This window comes from Arvicanthis niloticus, chromosome 19 (genome assembly GCF_011762505.2).
Source record: "Arvicanthis niloticus isolate mArvNil1 chromosome 19, mArvNil1.pat.X, whole genome shotgun sequence".
NCBI classification, from domain to species: domain Eukaryota; kingdom Metazoa; phylum Chordata; class Mammalia; order Rodentia; family Muridae; genus Arvicanthis; species Arvicanthis niloticus.
In genome coordinates, this window is record NC_047676.1 from 27095830 (window position 1) to 27112868 (window position 17039).

Sequence of the window (17039 nt, forward strand, 5' to 3'; positions counted from 1 at the left end):
ATAATACATCATAAAATATCTTAAGGTTAAATGTTACAGAACTATAAAAAAAAATAGACTTTAAAATATGTACTGTTCTAAAGCACAAGAGCTCTCTCAGCAGTTAAACACAAACTCTGTGCTTCCAAAGGACAGGAGTTCAATTCCTGGCTCCCATGTGGCAGCTAATCGTTGTCTGAAATTTCAGCCAGGAGATCCAAACTGTCTTCTGGACTCCACATGGATGCCCAAAGGTGCACTGACATATATACATTCAGGTAAAACACTCATAAAATAAAAATAAATACATCTTTTTAAAATGTAAAGTTTACAATATAGCATTGTGGGGATAACCTGACTCTTTAAATATATTACCAATCAGGATTCATATTCATGATGTCATCAGACACAGCATGTCACAAGTCATTCAACTTGACATTCCTTTAATTCTGACTTTCCTTGGAGATACCACAATTGTCATGAATAATTGTCATGAGTTATCTCAATTGTCATGAATAATTGTCGTGAGATATCTCTCATGTCTCAATTGCTAACTTTTTTACTTTTATTTTTAGCTGAATGTTCACAGCTAGCTCAGGGCTATTCTGAAATCACATCCGAAGACCTCATTGTTTGTTTGTTTGTTTGTTTGAGATTATTGTTGAAGACTGCTGCCTTGATCTCAACACAGTCTCATTCAAGGCTGAATTAAAAATGTTAGAGCTTACAATTTTTAACATCCACACTTAGTAACCTCTTCCATGAATTAATGGATTTAACGTCTATGAACATAGATTTAACATCTATGAAAAAAGCAGCTCAAGGAACATTTCCTAATCCGTGAAAATTGTTCTTTCCGCGGGCTGTTCTGAGATTATAATCTCTTGTCACAGGTTTCCCCAGTGCTCCTCGGTATTTAAACACCCCAAAGACTCCTGTTGTTTTTCATACCCATTCTTGTTCACAGTGTTTGAATTTACTGTGAGCTAGATGGGTATTAGGATTTGAGAAATGAGTGTGATTCAGCTCCTCGGTGGAATTTACTTTCCGAGGGCCAAGAAAACTCTCAGGGGGGGAAAAAAGCAGTGGGGAGGGTTGAGTGGAGAGGGAGAAATAAATCAGACTATAATGTGAATTGAATTTTAGTAGAAATTTGAATAAATTTTTTGCACCCCCTTTGGAGTGTCTTTTTAGTTCTTAGAGAATTCTTATATGTTCAACTCCCTTTCCTACCCACCGAGCTTTGTCTTCTTTAAACAAACAACAAAACAATATCAAGTCCAGTTTGTACTGACCATACACTCTTGGGTGTGCAGCCATTCCCTAGAGTGACATCCATAAAGAGGACTCCTTCTCCCAAAAACAATCAGTTGCCAATTAGCAATTCAGCTAGAGTTGAGACTTCGTGCCCACCTCCTCTCTCTATGCTGGGATTTTGTCCATTTCGAGCTTGCACAGGTCTTGTATGTGCTATTACAATGGCTGTGAGTTCATACATGCAACCACCCTCTTGTGTCCAGAAAAATGCTTTTGTTGTAGTCATCTTCTATGTCTGGCTCTTAGCGTTTTTTTTTTTCCACTCTCGCTTCTGAAGTGATCCCTGAGGTTTGGGGAGGAGGGGTTTAAAATACAGAAGTTGCTTTTCTATTGCTGTGATAAGACTCAATGATTGAGGCACTATAAAAACAAAGAGTTTATTGGGAGTCTTACAGGTTCAGAGTGTGAGTCCATGACTACCATGGCAGGGAGCGTGGCTGTAGGCAGGCATGCATGGTGGTGAGGCAGCAACCAAGAGTATACATCTTGACCACAACCATGAGGCAGAGAGAGCTAACTGGGAATGACATAGAATTTTGAAACTTCAAAGCCTGCCTATCCCCTAGTGACACAACTTTTCCAAGGCCACACCTCCTGATCCGTCCCAAACAGTTCATCAACAAGGGACCAACCTTCAAATGTATGAGCCTATGGGGGCCATTCTCAATAGCCCATAATGTTTGCAGCTTCACAGGACTTCACTGCCTAACAACTCCAAAAGAAGTAGCCCACTCATAACCTTGGGATTTTTGTTAGCCTCCTGTGTCTAATAAAAGCCTTGTCACCCCGTTATAGGGTAACTCCATTTAAATTCAACTTAGCACATGATCCAGCTATATTACTTTTGGGCATATAACCTATAGGACTGAATAATCATACTTCAGAGATAGCTGATCATTTATATTCATTGCTGCTCTATTCACAATAGCCAGGGAGTGGACACAGCTTTGATGTCCATCGGCTGGTGAATTGATAATGGAAATGGGGTACATTTACACAACGAAATGTTATTCAGTTGTTCGGAAAATAGAATTATGAAAATCCACACAGGTAAATGGATGGACTTGGAAACAACCATTCTGAGCGAGGCAACCCAAACCCAGAAAATACAAACGTCATAATGTTTTCTCTCACTTGTGGATATTAGCTTTGGATCTTCAATTATGTATGTTTCCTTTGACATCCCGAAGATGTCAGGGAATTAGCGAGAGGCCATGGAAAAGAGCTTTCAAGAAAGGGGAGGTGGAACACCATGGTAGTAAGGGGAGCAACAAAACAGAAAGGGTTAAATGGAGCACAGGGGTGGGGGATGGTAGGGCAAGGTAGAGGAGACCATATGGAGAAAGATAAATAACATTAAAGAGCTCTTGAAAAAGTCACAGAGAAACCTACCACCGGAGAATCCTCTTAAATGATACATATGATACACGTATAAAGTGAGTGGAAGTGGAATGTTTTGATCACGGCTTCTGAGAGACATTTCCTAGCAGATGTCCAGGCTGTGTTTAGAAGGAAGGTAGATCATTCAGTAGATGGATGAGAGCCCACTCCATCACTTGCCTTCCGAACAGCAGCCTTTCTCGTGGTCTAATAAAAAAAGGCCATGTTCATCTAGGTTCATCTAGGACAAGGTCAGTCCTCCCTGGCCTGACAAAGTGCTCCGCTGTTCACTGACCTCTGGCAAGCCTACTTGTCTCTGGGTATGTCATTTGGAAGAAGACTCTTGAGTGGATCTTATGCAATTTTTCAAACTTGGTGTAAAAGATAACACTTGGCCTTTCTTTTCCTGTGGTACCTTTCTCAATTCCTTCCCCCCTTTAAAAGAACAGTAAATATGCATCACCCAAGTAATGAGGGTAAAAGGATCATTTTTTGAGACAGTCTTGTTTTGGAGTCCATACTGGTCTTGAACTCATCATTCTGCTTGAGGCTCCTGCCATTATAGGCAAGAGCCCCTACAATTGCTTAAGCAAGACAAACTTTATTGGACTCTTAAAAAGTATTGTGAATACAAAAAAAAAAAAAAAAAAGATTTCTCTGGAGGATATTTCTAAGTATTGTTCCACTTAAGATGTCAGAATTTGGTTTATTCCAGATCGCTCTCATGTTTCTGGCGGCAATGTTAGGATTGTCTCTTTTGTCTCTGTGTACACTTCCCATTACCCACTTCACAACTGTTAACAGCATTGCTGTCAGAGGTGGTTATCTAGATTGTGTGTGATTATTCATATGGTTGTTTGTGGCGAATTTGCGACTTGGTTCTGTCTTACCACATTGATTTCTGTTTCTGACACAAGAGAGCCACTTGCTTCTCAGGCTGCGCTTGAACCCAGCACATGGTTCTCTCTTGCCAATAACTGCCTTCTCTCTGGTTAATTACAAATTCCAGGTGGATGGTTTTGAGATATATGAAAGAGGAGCTGTGAAGTCAGCTGGCCTGCAAGTGTTAGCCCCCCACCCCCAGCCTACTGTATCAATCCCTGTCATGGCTTGCATCTTAACTGTATTATCTCCAAGATCTTCTGACTCAACAGTCTCCCGTTGTTTTAGTTGAAGAAACCAAATCACAGAACCAATAGCCGAAATAATATCGAACATTAAGGAAGCACCTGGAAAATGCGGCTCACTGAAACAGTGATTTATGAATATTACCTCCGTTAGTCCTTCTAATGGCAGTAAGCAGGTGTTCGCTTTAACCCACATTTGTAGAGAAGTCATTTACATAATGGCTTATGTAAGGTTACCTGGTTTACCAGCAGAGGATTTGAATGCTGTGATTGTAATGCAAGGTGACAAGCCTACCAAATGTTTACTTTGAGCTCTCACGTTGCTGTCTTAGATGCTAGGTCTTGAGAGTAGTGTGTGTTTACTCTATATCTTTCTTTAAAACCAAACTTGGAAAGCGAGTTACTGTCCCCAGCTGTGGACACTTGAGCCTCTGTTTTGTCTTTCTGAGAATCCTGATCCATGTCCCTCTTCTGCCCTCAGGTCACAGCAAACCGCAATCCCAGCACAAGAAACAGATGACTTGTTCACTGCTTGTCACTGCGAAGAGACTGAGGAAGACACTGCAGTTCAGGAAGCAGGGATGACTGTTGACTGTATGTCTATTCCAAAACAGAAGTTAGCTCAGTCCCAGAAGAAAATTAATCAATTCATTAACGAAAAAATGGTAAGCAAACAAAATCTTTACCGGGTTTAGGTTGCCACTTAAAAGTGTGTGCATGACATCAGATAGCCTGCCATTACTGTAGGATAAATTATGTGAGGAGGATGTTATGTGTTGTAACCAGGAGAGAACAGAGCAGAGGAGAGTCTGGGAGCCAGCCTACCCTCCAGTTCTCACTCTTCATTGTCTCTTCCTCACAGGAGAGTTTATGCTTTTAACTTTTAACCAAGCATTTAACTTAAAATTCAGTTTGTCATATCCGGTTGCCGTTTGATTAGCCATATTTGAAAAGTCTCTTAATCCTTATATCAAGGTTTCAAGATGATCCTTGGGTAAGAAGAGGGAAGTTAAGAATGGTGGTGGCCAAGGAGACACTTGTAGGTAGGATGCTATGGCCACAATAGAATGAACCAAAAATCAAAGGATGAAAAACAGAAAGTAACAGAGGTGAGCAGCCAGGTGAAGGTCCCAAGCATTCTAAAGCCGAGTCAAGGACTTGGAAATCCAGATCTCTGGATAAACATATAAACAAAGTATCCAAAATCTAGGATCTTGAGATAGCAACGCATTGACTTTCCTCATTAAGACATTGCCACCAGCCTACTACAGACTGTAATTTATCAACAGAGAGAGGTTCATACACTGACTTCCAGTCATTCATGATCAAAGTAAAATGATTCCCAAGTATGCATGAGGAAAACAGGGAGAAGGCTCAGAGAAGGCTGAGAAGGCCCTTAGAGGCAAACAATGTTGATGCCGCTAATGGATCTCTCTCTGTAAGCCTGCCTCTGAAAACTTTCCAGAGAAGTTCAGGTAGACAAGTCACCAGAGCTTAGATCTTCCTAGGTTCACACATGCGTTCTGGAAATATCAGCTCTGTAAGCAAAAAAGTACCACCTTCAACTCCATGCAAGTGTACGTCTTTGCTTTCTGTTGCTGTAATAAGCACCGTGACCAAAATCAACTTGGGGGGGGGAATGGTTTCTTTGTCTTACACTTGTAAGTAACAGCCCATCACTGGGGTAAGTCGAGGCAGGAACTTGAGCAGGGGCACAGGTATCAACCATGGAGAAAAGATGCTTTCTAGTTGGCTCTCTTCCATGCCCAGCTAGCTTTCTTAGAGACTCCAGACTCACCTACCTAGGCCTTTTCTGCCCATCATGGTCTGGGCTCTCCTGCAACAATTAGCAATCAAGACAATTCTCCACAGACATGCACAAGAGGCCATTCTGATCTGAGCAGTAGCCAGTTGAGGGACATGCTTCCCAGGTATATTTGTGTCAAGTCAGCAATAAGGACTAACCAGCATAGCAAGCAGAGTTTTTAAGGTTTGAGAATCCTTAGCCACATTAGATAATGGGAATATTTATATCGTAGGAGTTATATGTCACAATCCCGAAGGACAAGCTACTGCCATAAGCCACAGTGGATGTGTGGCCTCTAAAGCACACACTAGTTGTGTCTTCTTCCCTAGGGCAAGGAGTGTATGGGGTGAGTCAAACCGTGAACGACAAACCAGTCTAATTCAGAGCTGCTGGGAGTTCTGGTATTTTGTTTTCTACTCCAAATAACTTAATGTTTGCCATGGCTAGCACATAATGAACTCCCCAAAATGGTAACCAAGGATAGCCTGTGAGATCAACGTGAAAGGAAGAGAGAGGCCGAAGTACTTGAAAGAGCATCGCAAGCAGGGGCCCCACAGTAAAAGCTATTCCACCCCATTCAGGGCCAACAGGGCGGTGTGTGTGTGTGTAGCAGCAGGAGAAAGGAGATTAGCATATGGTCATAAGATTAGTGTAGGTCATCCAAGCAGGCCAAGGTAAACATTTTAGATTCAATTTAACAACATAAAAGGATAATTTATACAGGAAAGTCACATACGCCAATTATACTTTTAAGATTATGTTGTCACATAAAATGTTCAAACACACTTGCGCTTATGCTAATTATAAGAAAGGACTTGACCACCTGGAGGATGCTAACCAGTGAACTTATTCTGAAAGTTGGTAGGCAAAGAGAAAGAATGATCATGCGTCCTGCCTTTTCATTACAAACTGCTCTATGCGGTATGTGTGTGGACATGCGTGTATACACACACATGTGCATGTGTCATGGTGCACATCTAGAGAGCAGAGGCAGTGCTGTAGAATCAGTTCTTTTTCCACTCTTACACGGGATCCGGGGATCGAACCTTAGATCACTAGGCTTGTGGGCTTGCAGTCTTAGGCAGCCAGTGCCTTTACTACTTAGTCATCTCACCAGTCCTAAGGAATTTCATTGCAGAGAAGTAATTCCAGCTAACATATGAGGGAGCAGTGATGGAAAGGAGGAAATTATTACTTATACTCTTATGAATGGAGCCATGCAGGTGTGCTAGCATCAGGAAACAAGACAATCAAATATTACTTTCTGATAGATGATCATGCTATACTAACAAAGGAGTTGTACTTACATTTTTTTTTCCTAGATAAGGGCATGGTAGCACTCGCCACTCAGGAAGCAGAAGCAGGAGAATCATAACTTTCAAGCCAGCCTGAGCTACATAGCAAAACTGTCTGGAATACCAAGCAACAATAAAAATTCTCAAAAACTTCAAAATATTGGGTTTATGACACTATTTGATATTATTTGGTGATAATGATTTTATGGTTGTTTCTAATCCCACATCTTTTAGAAATACTAATAGGTGGGATAATATAGACTTTCTTCAGTGTAATAGAAGGTGAGGGTATGAAGGAAGGAGTATAGGCTGATGTAGGACTGACAGTACAATAGACAGGAAACCGATGAAGCCATGGGCCTCACTCTCTAGTACTGAAAGTCTTTCATGACAAAGTGCTAAAGGACGCTCTCTGGCTATTGGAAGAGTGTGAAGGACAGGGATGGCAGCAGTTAGGAGAGTGTACTGTTGAGTTGCATAAAAGACAGGGCTGGCTGAGAGACAAGGGACTCAAAGTGGAATTAGAAGAACTTGGTTTTAGGCTACATGTAGGAGGTGGAGCCAAGCAGACTCAGTGTGATGGGAGAGGACAAGAATGCCATGCCAATGCCATCCTACCCTCTAATGGACCCCAGCCTGTCTTCCATCCCTAAAATGCCTTTCCCCTCTTTGCAGAGTACCAAAGCCAACAAGGAGCTGATTCGGTGTTTCATCCTCTCTCAGATCGTTTTTGGGAAAGAACACTGGAAATGTGCACAGGCTTCAGCCAACCTGGCTTATGGTTACCTGACACTGAGAGGTACTTGGTTTCCCCAGCCAGATTTTGATGTGCCAGCCTATGAGGCCAAATCGAGCCATCCCCTGGGGAAGGGGGTGCTAGGATGACTGGGAAGACCCCCCCCCCACCTCACTCCACCACACCTCATAAAGAGAAAGTGGGGAGTCCATGGGCAAAGGAGACAGTGTACCTTAGTAATAAAGAAGATGGTGATAACAATAGGTATTGAATGTTCACTATGTGCCAAGGTAGCGTATTTTAGTCCTCATAAATCCCCTGAAGACCGCTAGGTGGTGATGCTGTATGCCTTTAATCCCAACACCTATGAGGCAGAGGCCGACAGATCTCTGAGGCTGCCTGATCTATTCCTTGTGGCCCACAGAGTGAGTTTCAGGACAGCCATGACTGTACAGAGAAACACTGTACAGATACCCTGTTCCAGCACAAGTTACCAGCTGAAATCCATTTGCTAAAACAGGAACCTGAGTGAAAGTTCTGAGTTCAGAACTATTTAGTAAGAGCTCAATCTTCAACAGATTGAGGCACTTCTGGAACAAGGATGAGTGGAGCTGGGTAGCGGACGTTCTAGATGAAATTAATTATTCAGAACATTGCACTCTCTCTTCAGACCCAAAGGGCGAGAGAGCTTACCGAAAACTGATAAAACGTTCCTCCCCGTGGTGCTTCTAGTTATGATGTTTAGCCAACAGTGGAAAGCAAAGTAGATAGTTACTCACTGACTAGTAGCTCTGCAGCTAGGAGAACATGAGTTGAGGGCGCTCAGTCCAGAGTAGCAGTGGAAGCCATCGGATTGGACCAGCTTGATCAGAAAAAGAATATAAAAAGAGGATGAAAGACGGCAGAGAACATGAGAGCAGGAAGCAAGAGTGAATGGGCAGCAGAGGAGGAAGAAAAGAAAATGGAAGGGCTGTGTCCTGGAAGTTCAGGGAGGATACAGGGTTTCCACAGGAAGTGTGGTCTGTCTTGGCAGGTGCAGTTGGTGGTCAGCAGTCAAATAAGGCCAAGGCTGAGGACTCAGTGGAGTTGGAAGTTGGGTCAGTGTTATGGATAAAAGCTCTGTCAGGGCCATGGGAAAGCACGGATTTCCAGTCACTACCCAAGAGACTTTCCTAACAAGAATTCAGACTTGAGGAGACAGACGGAATGAACCGGAAAGTGTGAGGTGTCTGATCTTAGAATAATACCAGAGGCTGTTTCTTATGGTATGGGTGGAAGATAACCATGGTCAGACTATACAAGAAGCATGTCCCAGGTCCCTTTGCACTGTCAACCACACAGTGACTTTGAGTTTGACCTTTCCAATTCAATTCAGAGCTGAGTCTAAATAAGTAAGGGGGTGATCTCACCAAACAAGGTGTCAACAGCCTTTTCTCTGAAATTCAATTCTTCCTGCTACTTTAGTGGAAAACTACATCTGGGATAAAAAGAAGAAAATATCATCTGTGAAGGGGAGTGTTTTGTTTGTGTTTCTCTACATGGGAGAATTTTCTAGTTACAAAGAAGTACCTAGACTTGAAAGCTGAGTCCCTGGCACCCAACAAAAGTTTTTCTAGAAAACACTGATTGTGACCTTTCTTTGGGAATAGGCCCATATCTTAGATTTCAGCCATAGCCTTTACCTAGTCTCTTTTTTCAGATTTTCCTAGTGTCTGGCCCATGAACTAAACACCAAGGCTGTCAGTGTCATAGAGCTTTGAGAGGGATAAAGGGCCTTCTGGGATACTTCTGTTGCTATTAATCCTGTAACGACACATGGGCAAGTTTTATAGAGATCAGACTTATTTTCTTAATTTTTCCTGTGTGCATTTCTGCATTGGAATATGGGTGTCAAGCCCAAAAAGCTGATCTCTCAATAAGCAGCCCTTTATTAAATATTCTGTGAGAAATGTATACATACAAAAGAAACATCAGGAAGAATCCACTGAGAATGTAATGTGTAGACACCCTTAGGTGAAGTAAGCTACCCAGAGACCTATGATGGAAGGCATCTAAGATCAGTGTAATCTAATAAAAGCCCTTGGAAAGGTTGAGTGAAGTCATTCTCGGCTGAGGCAGCAAGTAGTAGATGGTTTGTGTGTGTGTGTTGGGGAGTTGGGGGAGAGTGCAAGTACTTTCAAGCAAGCATATAGGAAATGAATAGGGTGTGGTTGGTAGAAAAAAAAACATGCTGTGGGAGGTAACATCCTAATGAAAGACAGGCCAGAGGTGAAGGCTTAACAGAGCAATGTGCAGCATCTGTTTAGACAGCAGGGAAATAACCTATCTACACATAATTTGAAGCAGGAAGATGAACTTGAAAAGGAGAATGTGCTGGGTAAATAAAAGCATGGCTGTTAAACATGGGCCAAGAGCTTTGTGCTGACATAGTAGGCAGACATGACTGCTAGACATTTTTCAGCAAGCTGATGAAAGTATCAAAACATCCCTCTAACAAAACTAACCCCACAGTGATCGTTGACTGGAAACTATCTAAGCTATCTGGATCTAATACTAAGGCTAAACCTAGAATGAATGGGTAAAACAAGTAAGGATTCAGGAATCTATGAGAAAAAAGATAATTTTAACATCAAGTCCCACTCCCAGGAATCTTTCTTAAGTACCCATTTAGAACATATAGTTAAGGTTATTTTTTTTTGAAGATTGCTTATGGCACAGAAATATGATAAACAACAAAGAATTGGCCAATGGAGAACAAGAATGCAAACACAAAGGGGGTATGATTTATTAAAGATCATGAGGGACCTCTGTATACTATCAGGGAAATATCTGAATGCATCTTTAGGGGAAAGGAATCAAAGTGAAGTATACAATTAGAATTGAATTCATTCTGCATTAATAAGAGGGGAATTGACAAAGTATACAAGAAAGAAAAGAAAAAATACAATAGAACATGTTTCTGATGACAGTAAAGCAGGTTGGAAATGAGTCCTCAATGTTTGCCACTTCATGATACATTTTTTTTAAAAAAGAAGTATTATATAGCCCAGGCTGGCCTCCAACTTACTAGGTAGTTGAGGATGCTGTTGAAATCCTGGTCCTTCTGTCTCCATCTTCCAAGTGCTAGCTTGGCTTTAGCTTTGCAATCATATAAATAAACAATCTACCCTAAAATGATGCACACGAGGGCATAGCCGCATGTGCTTGTAACCCATAGCAGCCAGGAAGCTGGAGCATCAGGAAGACCACAAGCTAAAAGCCAAACCACAGAGCAAGTTCAAGGCTAACCTGGGTTACATAATACCCTGTCTCCCTACCCACTGCAAAAGAAAAGGTAAATTCCCAAAGGTAACCTCGATTCCAAAGATGCAATTTTCATTGATGAGTGGGTCATAAAAGGAAGGAAGACTGGAATTATCAGATAGAAGGGTTTTTTTTTTTGTTGTTTGTTTGTTTTTGAGATAGGGTCTCACTGTATAGTCCTGACTGGCTTCAGACTCACAAGATCTGTCTGCCTCTCACTGCTGGGTTTGACGGCATGCACTACCAGTCCTGGCTGGGTCCAGGCTCTGGTGTGTTGACTTTGAATTGCAATAGGGAAACCTACTACCTTCTTACTTGGTCTTAGAAACTGGGGATCAAGAGGGAATCATAAGCATCAGGACAATTTGAGACTAAGGCTAGACTAGAGATAATGATGTTGTAAGCATTAAAGCTAGGGTTGTGATGACAGGAATTCATAAAATGTCTGAGATGCGGAGGGAACAAGAGTACACCATGTAGTCTATGAATGTTCATGAATGGGAACGAAAGGCCTTGGGAAAGACTTAGCAAGAATTGGTTACAGATCACGTAAACAAGGGTCCCCAATGCTGCAGCAGGGTGGGGACTAAGAAACTGTGATTTGATTATTTGTTAAGACATTGGAAACCTGTGAACAGCTTTCACAGCAACTCCACAGTAGTTGTAGCAAAAGACAGATTCCAGAGATTAGGTCAAGGAACAGGGACCAGGGGTTACACCGTACGTTCTCTAGTGTTGGTTTAGTTTAATTGGTTTTGAGACCGTGCTTCATTTTGTAGACCAGGCTAGCCTCAATAATCTTTCTGTCTAAGCCTTCTGGGTACTGAAATGGCAGGTGTGTGCCACTCTGTTTAGCTGGGCTATATGCTATATATACTATATATTGAAAGAGACAAAGGGAGTTAGGAAGGATAGCTAAAAATGTCAGGAGGAGGAGGAGGAGGAGGAGGAGGAGGAGGAGGAAAGAGTAGAGGAGGGGAGGAAAAAGACGTCTTGTTTTATAAAAGGAGAGAAACAGTAATATTTTAGGCAGAGAAGGGGAACAAGTTGGGAGAGAGTAGTAGACGTGTGTTACTCAGTGAGCTGAGAAGACACCTGGCCATGGCAACTCTTATTTTTTTTTTTAAATATTGGATTGGGGCTTGCTTACAGTTTCAGAGGTTTAGTCTATTGTCATCTTGTAGGAGAGCATGGTGATGTGTGGGAAGGCATATTGCTGGAGAAGAAGCTGAGAATCTACATCCGAATCCACAGGCCATAAGAGAACAGAGACATTTGGACTGGCTTGGACATTTGAGAACCCAAAGCCCAACCCCAGTGACACACTTTTTCCAACACAGCCACTGCTACTCCCATAAAGCCATACCTCTTAACTCCTCTCAAGTAGTGTCACACTCCCTGATGGCCAAGTATTCAAATATATGAGCCTATATGGGTCCACTCACATTTAAACCACCACAGGAAGGAGTTTTAAAAATGGGGTAGACTACCATTATGTGATGACACATAATGGTAGTCTCAACTTGGGAGACTGAGTCAAGCGGGGATCATTAGGCCAAAACCATTGTGAATTCATAGCGAAACCCTATCCAATCAGTCAATGAACTAATGGATTGGATGGAGCCCATAAGGGAGCCTGAAACCTGCTTAAAGCAGAATGTGTAGGTGGCTGTTGCGTGATTAGTTAAAGTGAAGGATGCCAGAAGTGGACCTCTGTTTCCAAATGCCCTGCGGAGTAATTCCAAAGAACTTGATGATACAGGAGCCAAGAAAGGGCAGGCAGAGAACACCAGGGTAGTTTGGCACCTGATGACGAGCTGTTTCCAAGTGTACAGGAAGGAGCATGTGGTACGTGGACAAGCGATGTCCTGCTATTTTGCTTATTATTAACGGGACAGTAAATTAATGAGTAAGTTTGTTGTAATTGGGAACTGTCCAGGTATTCATAGCTCTGTTTTTAAGTGCTTGCTATAAAAACCAGAAAGAGTAACAGTCATGAGCCCTATTTTCTCTAATTAGAAAAAAACCTGGTACAGACACGACTGAGGATGATTTAAAGCAAAGCCAAGTGACAACAAACAAACAAGCAGATCCTCCTGCAGATGGTCTAGACCTGCAGGAAGCATAACTGCAGCTTAAAGTGACCTTATGGTAGAGAGGTTCTATAGGCACGACCATGAAAAATAAACAAGACAGATGCAATAAAGTACTCACTAAGAAAAACTGACTTTGGGAATAATAGTGGTTAATATGTATCCAGACTCAACCCCAGTACCAAAGAATCCTTTCTCATGGATTAAATTTATCCTTGAGGTCAAAATAAGATGGAAGATGTTTTCATTAGCATCTTTTAGGAAGATAAACCTTGAGGCTCAGGTAAACTAAATAATGTGTTCAAGGCCACATGTATTCCTAGGAAATCTGACTCTTGACATTGGTCTCTGGGTCTATAATAACTTCTTAGACATAAAAGATGACCAAAAGTAACTGCTTTCAAGTGACAATCATGACCTCAAAAGACTGGGTCACTCTGAGCACGTTTCCTCTGGCCGAAGTCCTGTTAAGAGACAGCAGAGGCAGGGCATTGTGGCATACACCTTTAATCCCAGCACGGGCAGACAGAGGCAGGCAGATCCCTGAATTCAAAGCCTGGTCTACAGAGCAAGTCCAGACAATAGGGCTTTACAGAGAAACCCTGTCTCAAAACACAAAAAACAAACACACACACACACAAAACCCAACCAACCAATAAACAAACACACAAAAAACCAGAGGGGGCAGGGAGGAGAGACATCAGAAGATATCTGCCCACAGCAAAACAAAATAATATTATGTTCAGTGGACAGCTATGACTCTGCTTTGCTGTTCGACTCTTCCCTGTAATCATTGACTCAGACTCCTGCAGGCACTTTTGATTTTTACCTGGTTTGTGCACCGTGAGTGCAGGTGAGTAAGGATGGTGCCATTCCTGACCTGGGAGGGCAGGCAAAGGAAAAGGGTTGAGCAAGCACTGTGATTGAAGATGGAGCTCAAGAGTTGTCGAGCTGGTCCAGGGACGGCATTGTTCCTTTCCTTGTAGCTCACTGAGGAGGTCTTGCACATTTATAACATATGTGGGCTGCAGGCACCGAAGCCAGTCCTTTCCAATTACCCTTGTTGAAAACCGAGTTGAAGCCGTGCTGTGACACTATGCGCCAAGGCCAAGGGCAGACAGAGCAAGTTCTTAGGCGTGAGCCAGCGGTGTGAAATGAGGAGTAGGGGCATGAGAGGCCCACTTGGCAGGCACGAAGACGTTTACCAGCCCTAGATGCCTGCAGGGAGGGGGGAAAGGGAGCCCAGCTCCTTGTTTGCAGTCTAATGATCTTTTCCTTTTCCCATTAGGAGACAGGCACGATGGGAGTTAGGGTTGCCGATGAGGCAGTAGTTCAATGGCCAGTGTTCTCTAGTCTACTGTCTACCTCTGTGGACTGCACAAATAGCTTAGAAAAATTCTCAGAAAGACGATTTTCCTTAGAAAACAAGAGACCCCCCCCCATGCCAGTTTTGTCTAGCTGGGGTTTGGCATTCTCTGTGTCTCCCCAGTGAGGGGCCTCACTGCACGTAGAAACTGGATTCTTGTGTGTGTTTGTGACCAATTAGTATGGCCAGCTTCATGTTGGATTGGACAAAAAGAAATCTCAGATGGAAGTAATTACATTCCTAAAGCCTTGTATTTATAGAATGTGTTTTCCAGAAAGCTTGCAAACTAGCCCTGTGTGTGTCTCCATGCGCTTGGTAAGGGGCAGCTTTCCTAATGAGTGTCATTTGCCATTTGAGGGATGGAGAAGCTTTGCAAGTTGAAAAGGTCACATGGCATTCTGAGCAGAATTGTGAAGGAGTCACTCAGCTCCCATCCCTGGAAGTTAGTGATTTTAAAACTGGGATTCACAGATCAATTCCGGGAAAGCTGCACAAGGATTATTTACGAAGTTCAAAATGGAATCTCCTGGACCTATTCTAGAGAATCCAGCTTCCTAGGCCTAAGTTAGATCCAGGGAACTGTTCTGTATAAATACTCCAAATACTGGTTCACAATAGGAACAATGCCAACCAACCATGCTGTCTACCTTCTGCTCTTTCAGGAATGCCTTTGACTGGAACATGCCTCATGTGATGCCTTTTTTTCCTGATAACCTCCTCTCTAACTTCCTCAGGTCTCCCAGCTCAGGCCAAGAAACATGCGGAGAAGGCCAGGAACACACTGCTGACCTGGAAGCGAAACACGACCTCAGACAAGGACAAAAAGGAAATCCTAGAAACTCTGGTCATACTCTACTATACTCTGGGGATAGCCTGGCTCCTACAAAACCAATATCCTTTCTTTCCCAAGTGGATCTCGGTGATCAAGGTTACGGACCACATGCCAGATGGGAGGGTAGGAAACGGAACTGGCTCCTGCTAGCTGTGTTCCAATGATTAGGCCCTCCATAGGACGATTGTCCACCTACAAAAGTATGCATTTTATTTTTGTGTCTGCTCCTTTAAGCCCAGAGTTGAGACAAGCAGTTGGAACGTTGTAAAGCTGGTGGGCTTTTTATGGAATACTCAAAGTCAGCACTCACAATGCATGTGTAAGTGGTAGTGGTGGTCACAGTATAGAACTGGAGAGAATGGGTGGCGATTTAAGGTACCTTTTAGCAAGATAGCTCCCCATTCATTGTAATTCCCTGGGCAACTTTATGAACCCATGCTAGATGACTTCCTTCCTGGAGAGTTTGGTTTGCCTAGGTCTAGGGTACCTCTGTTCCATGAGTTGCTTGAGAGGCACAGGCAACTATAATGTCTAGCAAGGACCCACTGGTTAATGGGTTCTTGATCATCTAATCATTTTTTAAATGTTATTGAGACTATTACCTGTGAAACCAGAAGCCAAGAAAATGGACCAAGGAAGCTCTCTCCACAGCTCCAGAAAGGGACCCTTGAATATACCTGAATCACCCGAGATTACACAGTTTACTTCTGATGATAGTTGTAGAAGTTCTAGTTGGAAATCTGATAGTTCCTCTGCTTTGGGGCCTGTAGCAGAGAGCATCGTGGCAGGAGCGACTGTTGAAGCAGAGCCACTTACTCAGCCAGGAAAGAGAGGCTGGAGAGATGGCTCCATGGTTAAGAACACTGGCTGCTCTTCCAGAGGTCCTGAGTTCGATTCCCAGCAGCTATGTGGTGGCTCAGAACTTTCCATAAAGGGATCTGATGCCCTCTTCTGGCACATAGGTGCACATGCAGACAGAACACTCACATTAAAAAAAAAAAAAAAAAAAAAAAAAAGAAAAAAAAAAAAAGAGGAAGGTGCTGGACTCTGGCTGTAGTCATCAAGGTCTTCTACCCATGACCAGATCCCACTCCTGCAGGCTCCACCCTCTCCCAGCAATGTCACACTAGCATACAAACTCCTGCCATGCAGACCTTTCAGGACACCAGAGAGAGACATGATATCAATGTCTATGGTTTGGGTCTTTGTGTATCTTCTCCCCCACTTGGAAGGAAGGTGTCAAGAGTACTACAGCTCCTCCTGAGCCTTCTTGAGATCTTGAGATTAGCAGCCCCCATCTCTCCCCGCCTACTCACCCGCCCCTCTATCAGTTTTGTGGTCAGCTTGCTGTATGTGGTCTTCCGATGTTACACCCTTAGCGGGGAGAGGCTGAGATCCAGGAAATGGAAGGCTGTCTGGGAATTAAGGGGATTTTCTTCCCTGCTATTTGCCTCTGGCCCCAAACCTGCTTTTCCCGGATTTTCTAAATGACCCAAAAAGTCCCTCTCAGCATACTTAGTTCCTCTCTTTCCCACCACTATGAAACAATTTGGCTAAAACGAATAACGATTGTCCGGCAGTCGGTGTTGCTAAAGGAAACCTGGTAGAATTGACAGTTTCTGTTCATTCCTGCAGACACTCACCACTCCAGACCTGGGTTCAGGCAGCCACCGCAGGAAACCCAAGGCCTTGTTCTTTTCCAGAGAATTCTCCCTTCTTGATGACATACACATGGAAACTAGAGAGCGCAGTGAAATGTCCATTTGCAAACACTGCTTTGTTTTCCCAAGGGCCCCTTTTGTTA

The 17039-nt window shown here is 43.0% G+C and overlaps 1 protein-coding gene across 2 annotated transcripts in view; it reads left to right on the forward strand.

Moving 5' to 3' along the window:
• Nucleotides 1-17039, forward strand: part of Ttc23l (tetratricopeptide repeat domain 23 like) — a 65765-nt gene that overhangs the window by 2377 nt on the left and 46349 nt on the right. For both annotated transcript variants that reach the window (XM_034523578.2, XM_034523577.2), the window contains 3 exons: nt 4285-4468; nt 7581-7704; nt 15138-15294. In XM_034523578.2, the coding sequence (XP_034379469.2) occupies nt 4285-4468; nt 7581-7704; nt 15138-15294 (465 nt within the window). The remainder of the gene's footprint in view (nt 1-4284; nt 4469-7580; nt 7705-15137; nt 15295-17039) is intronic.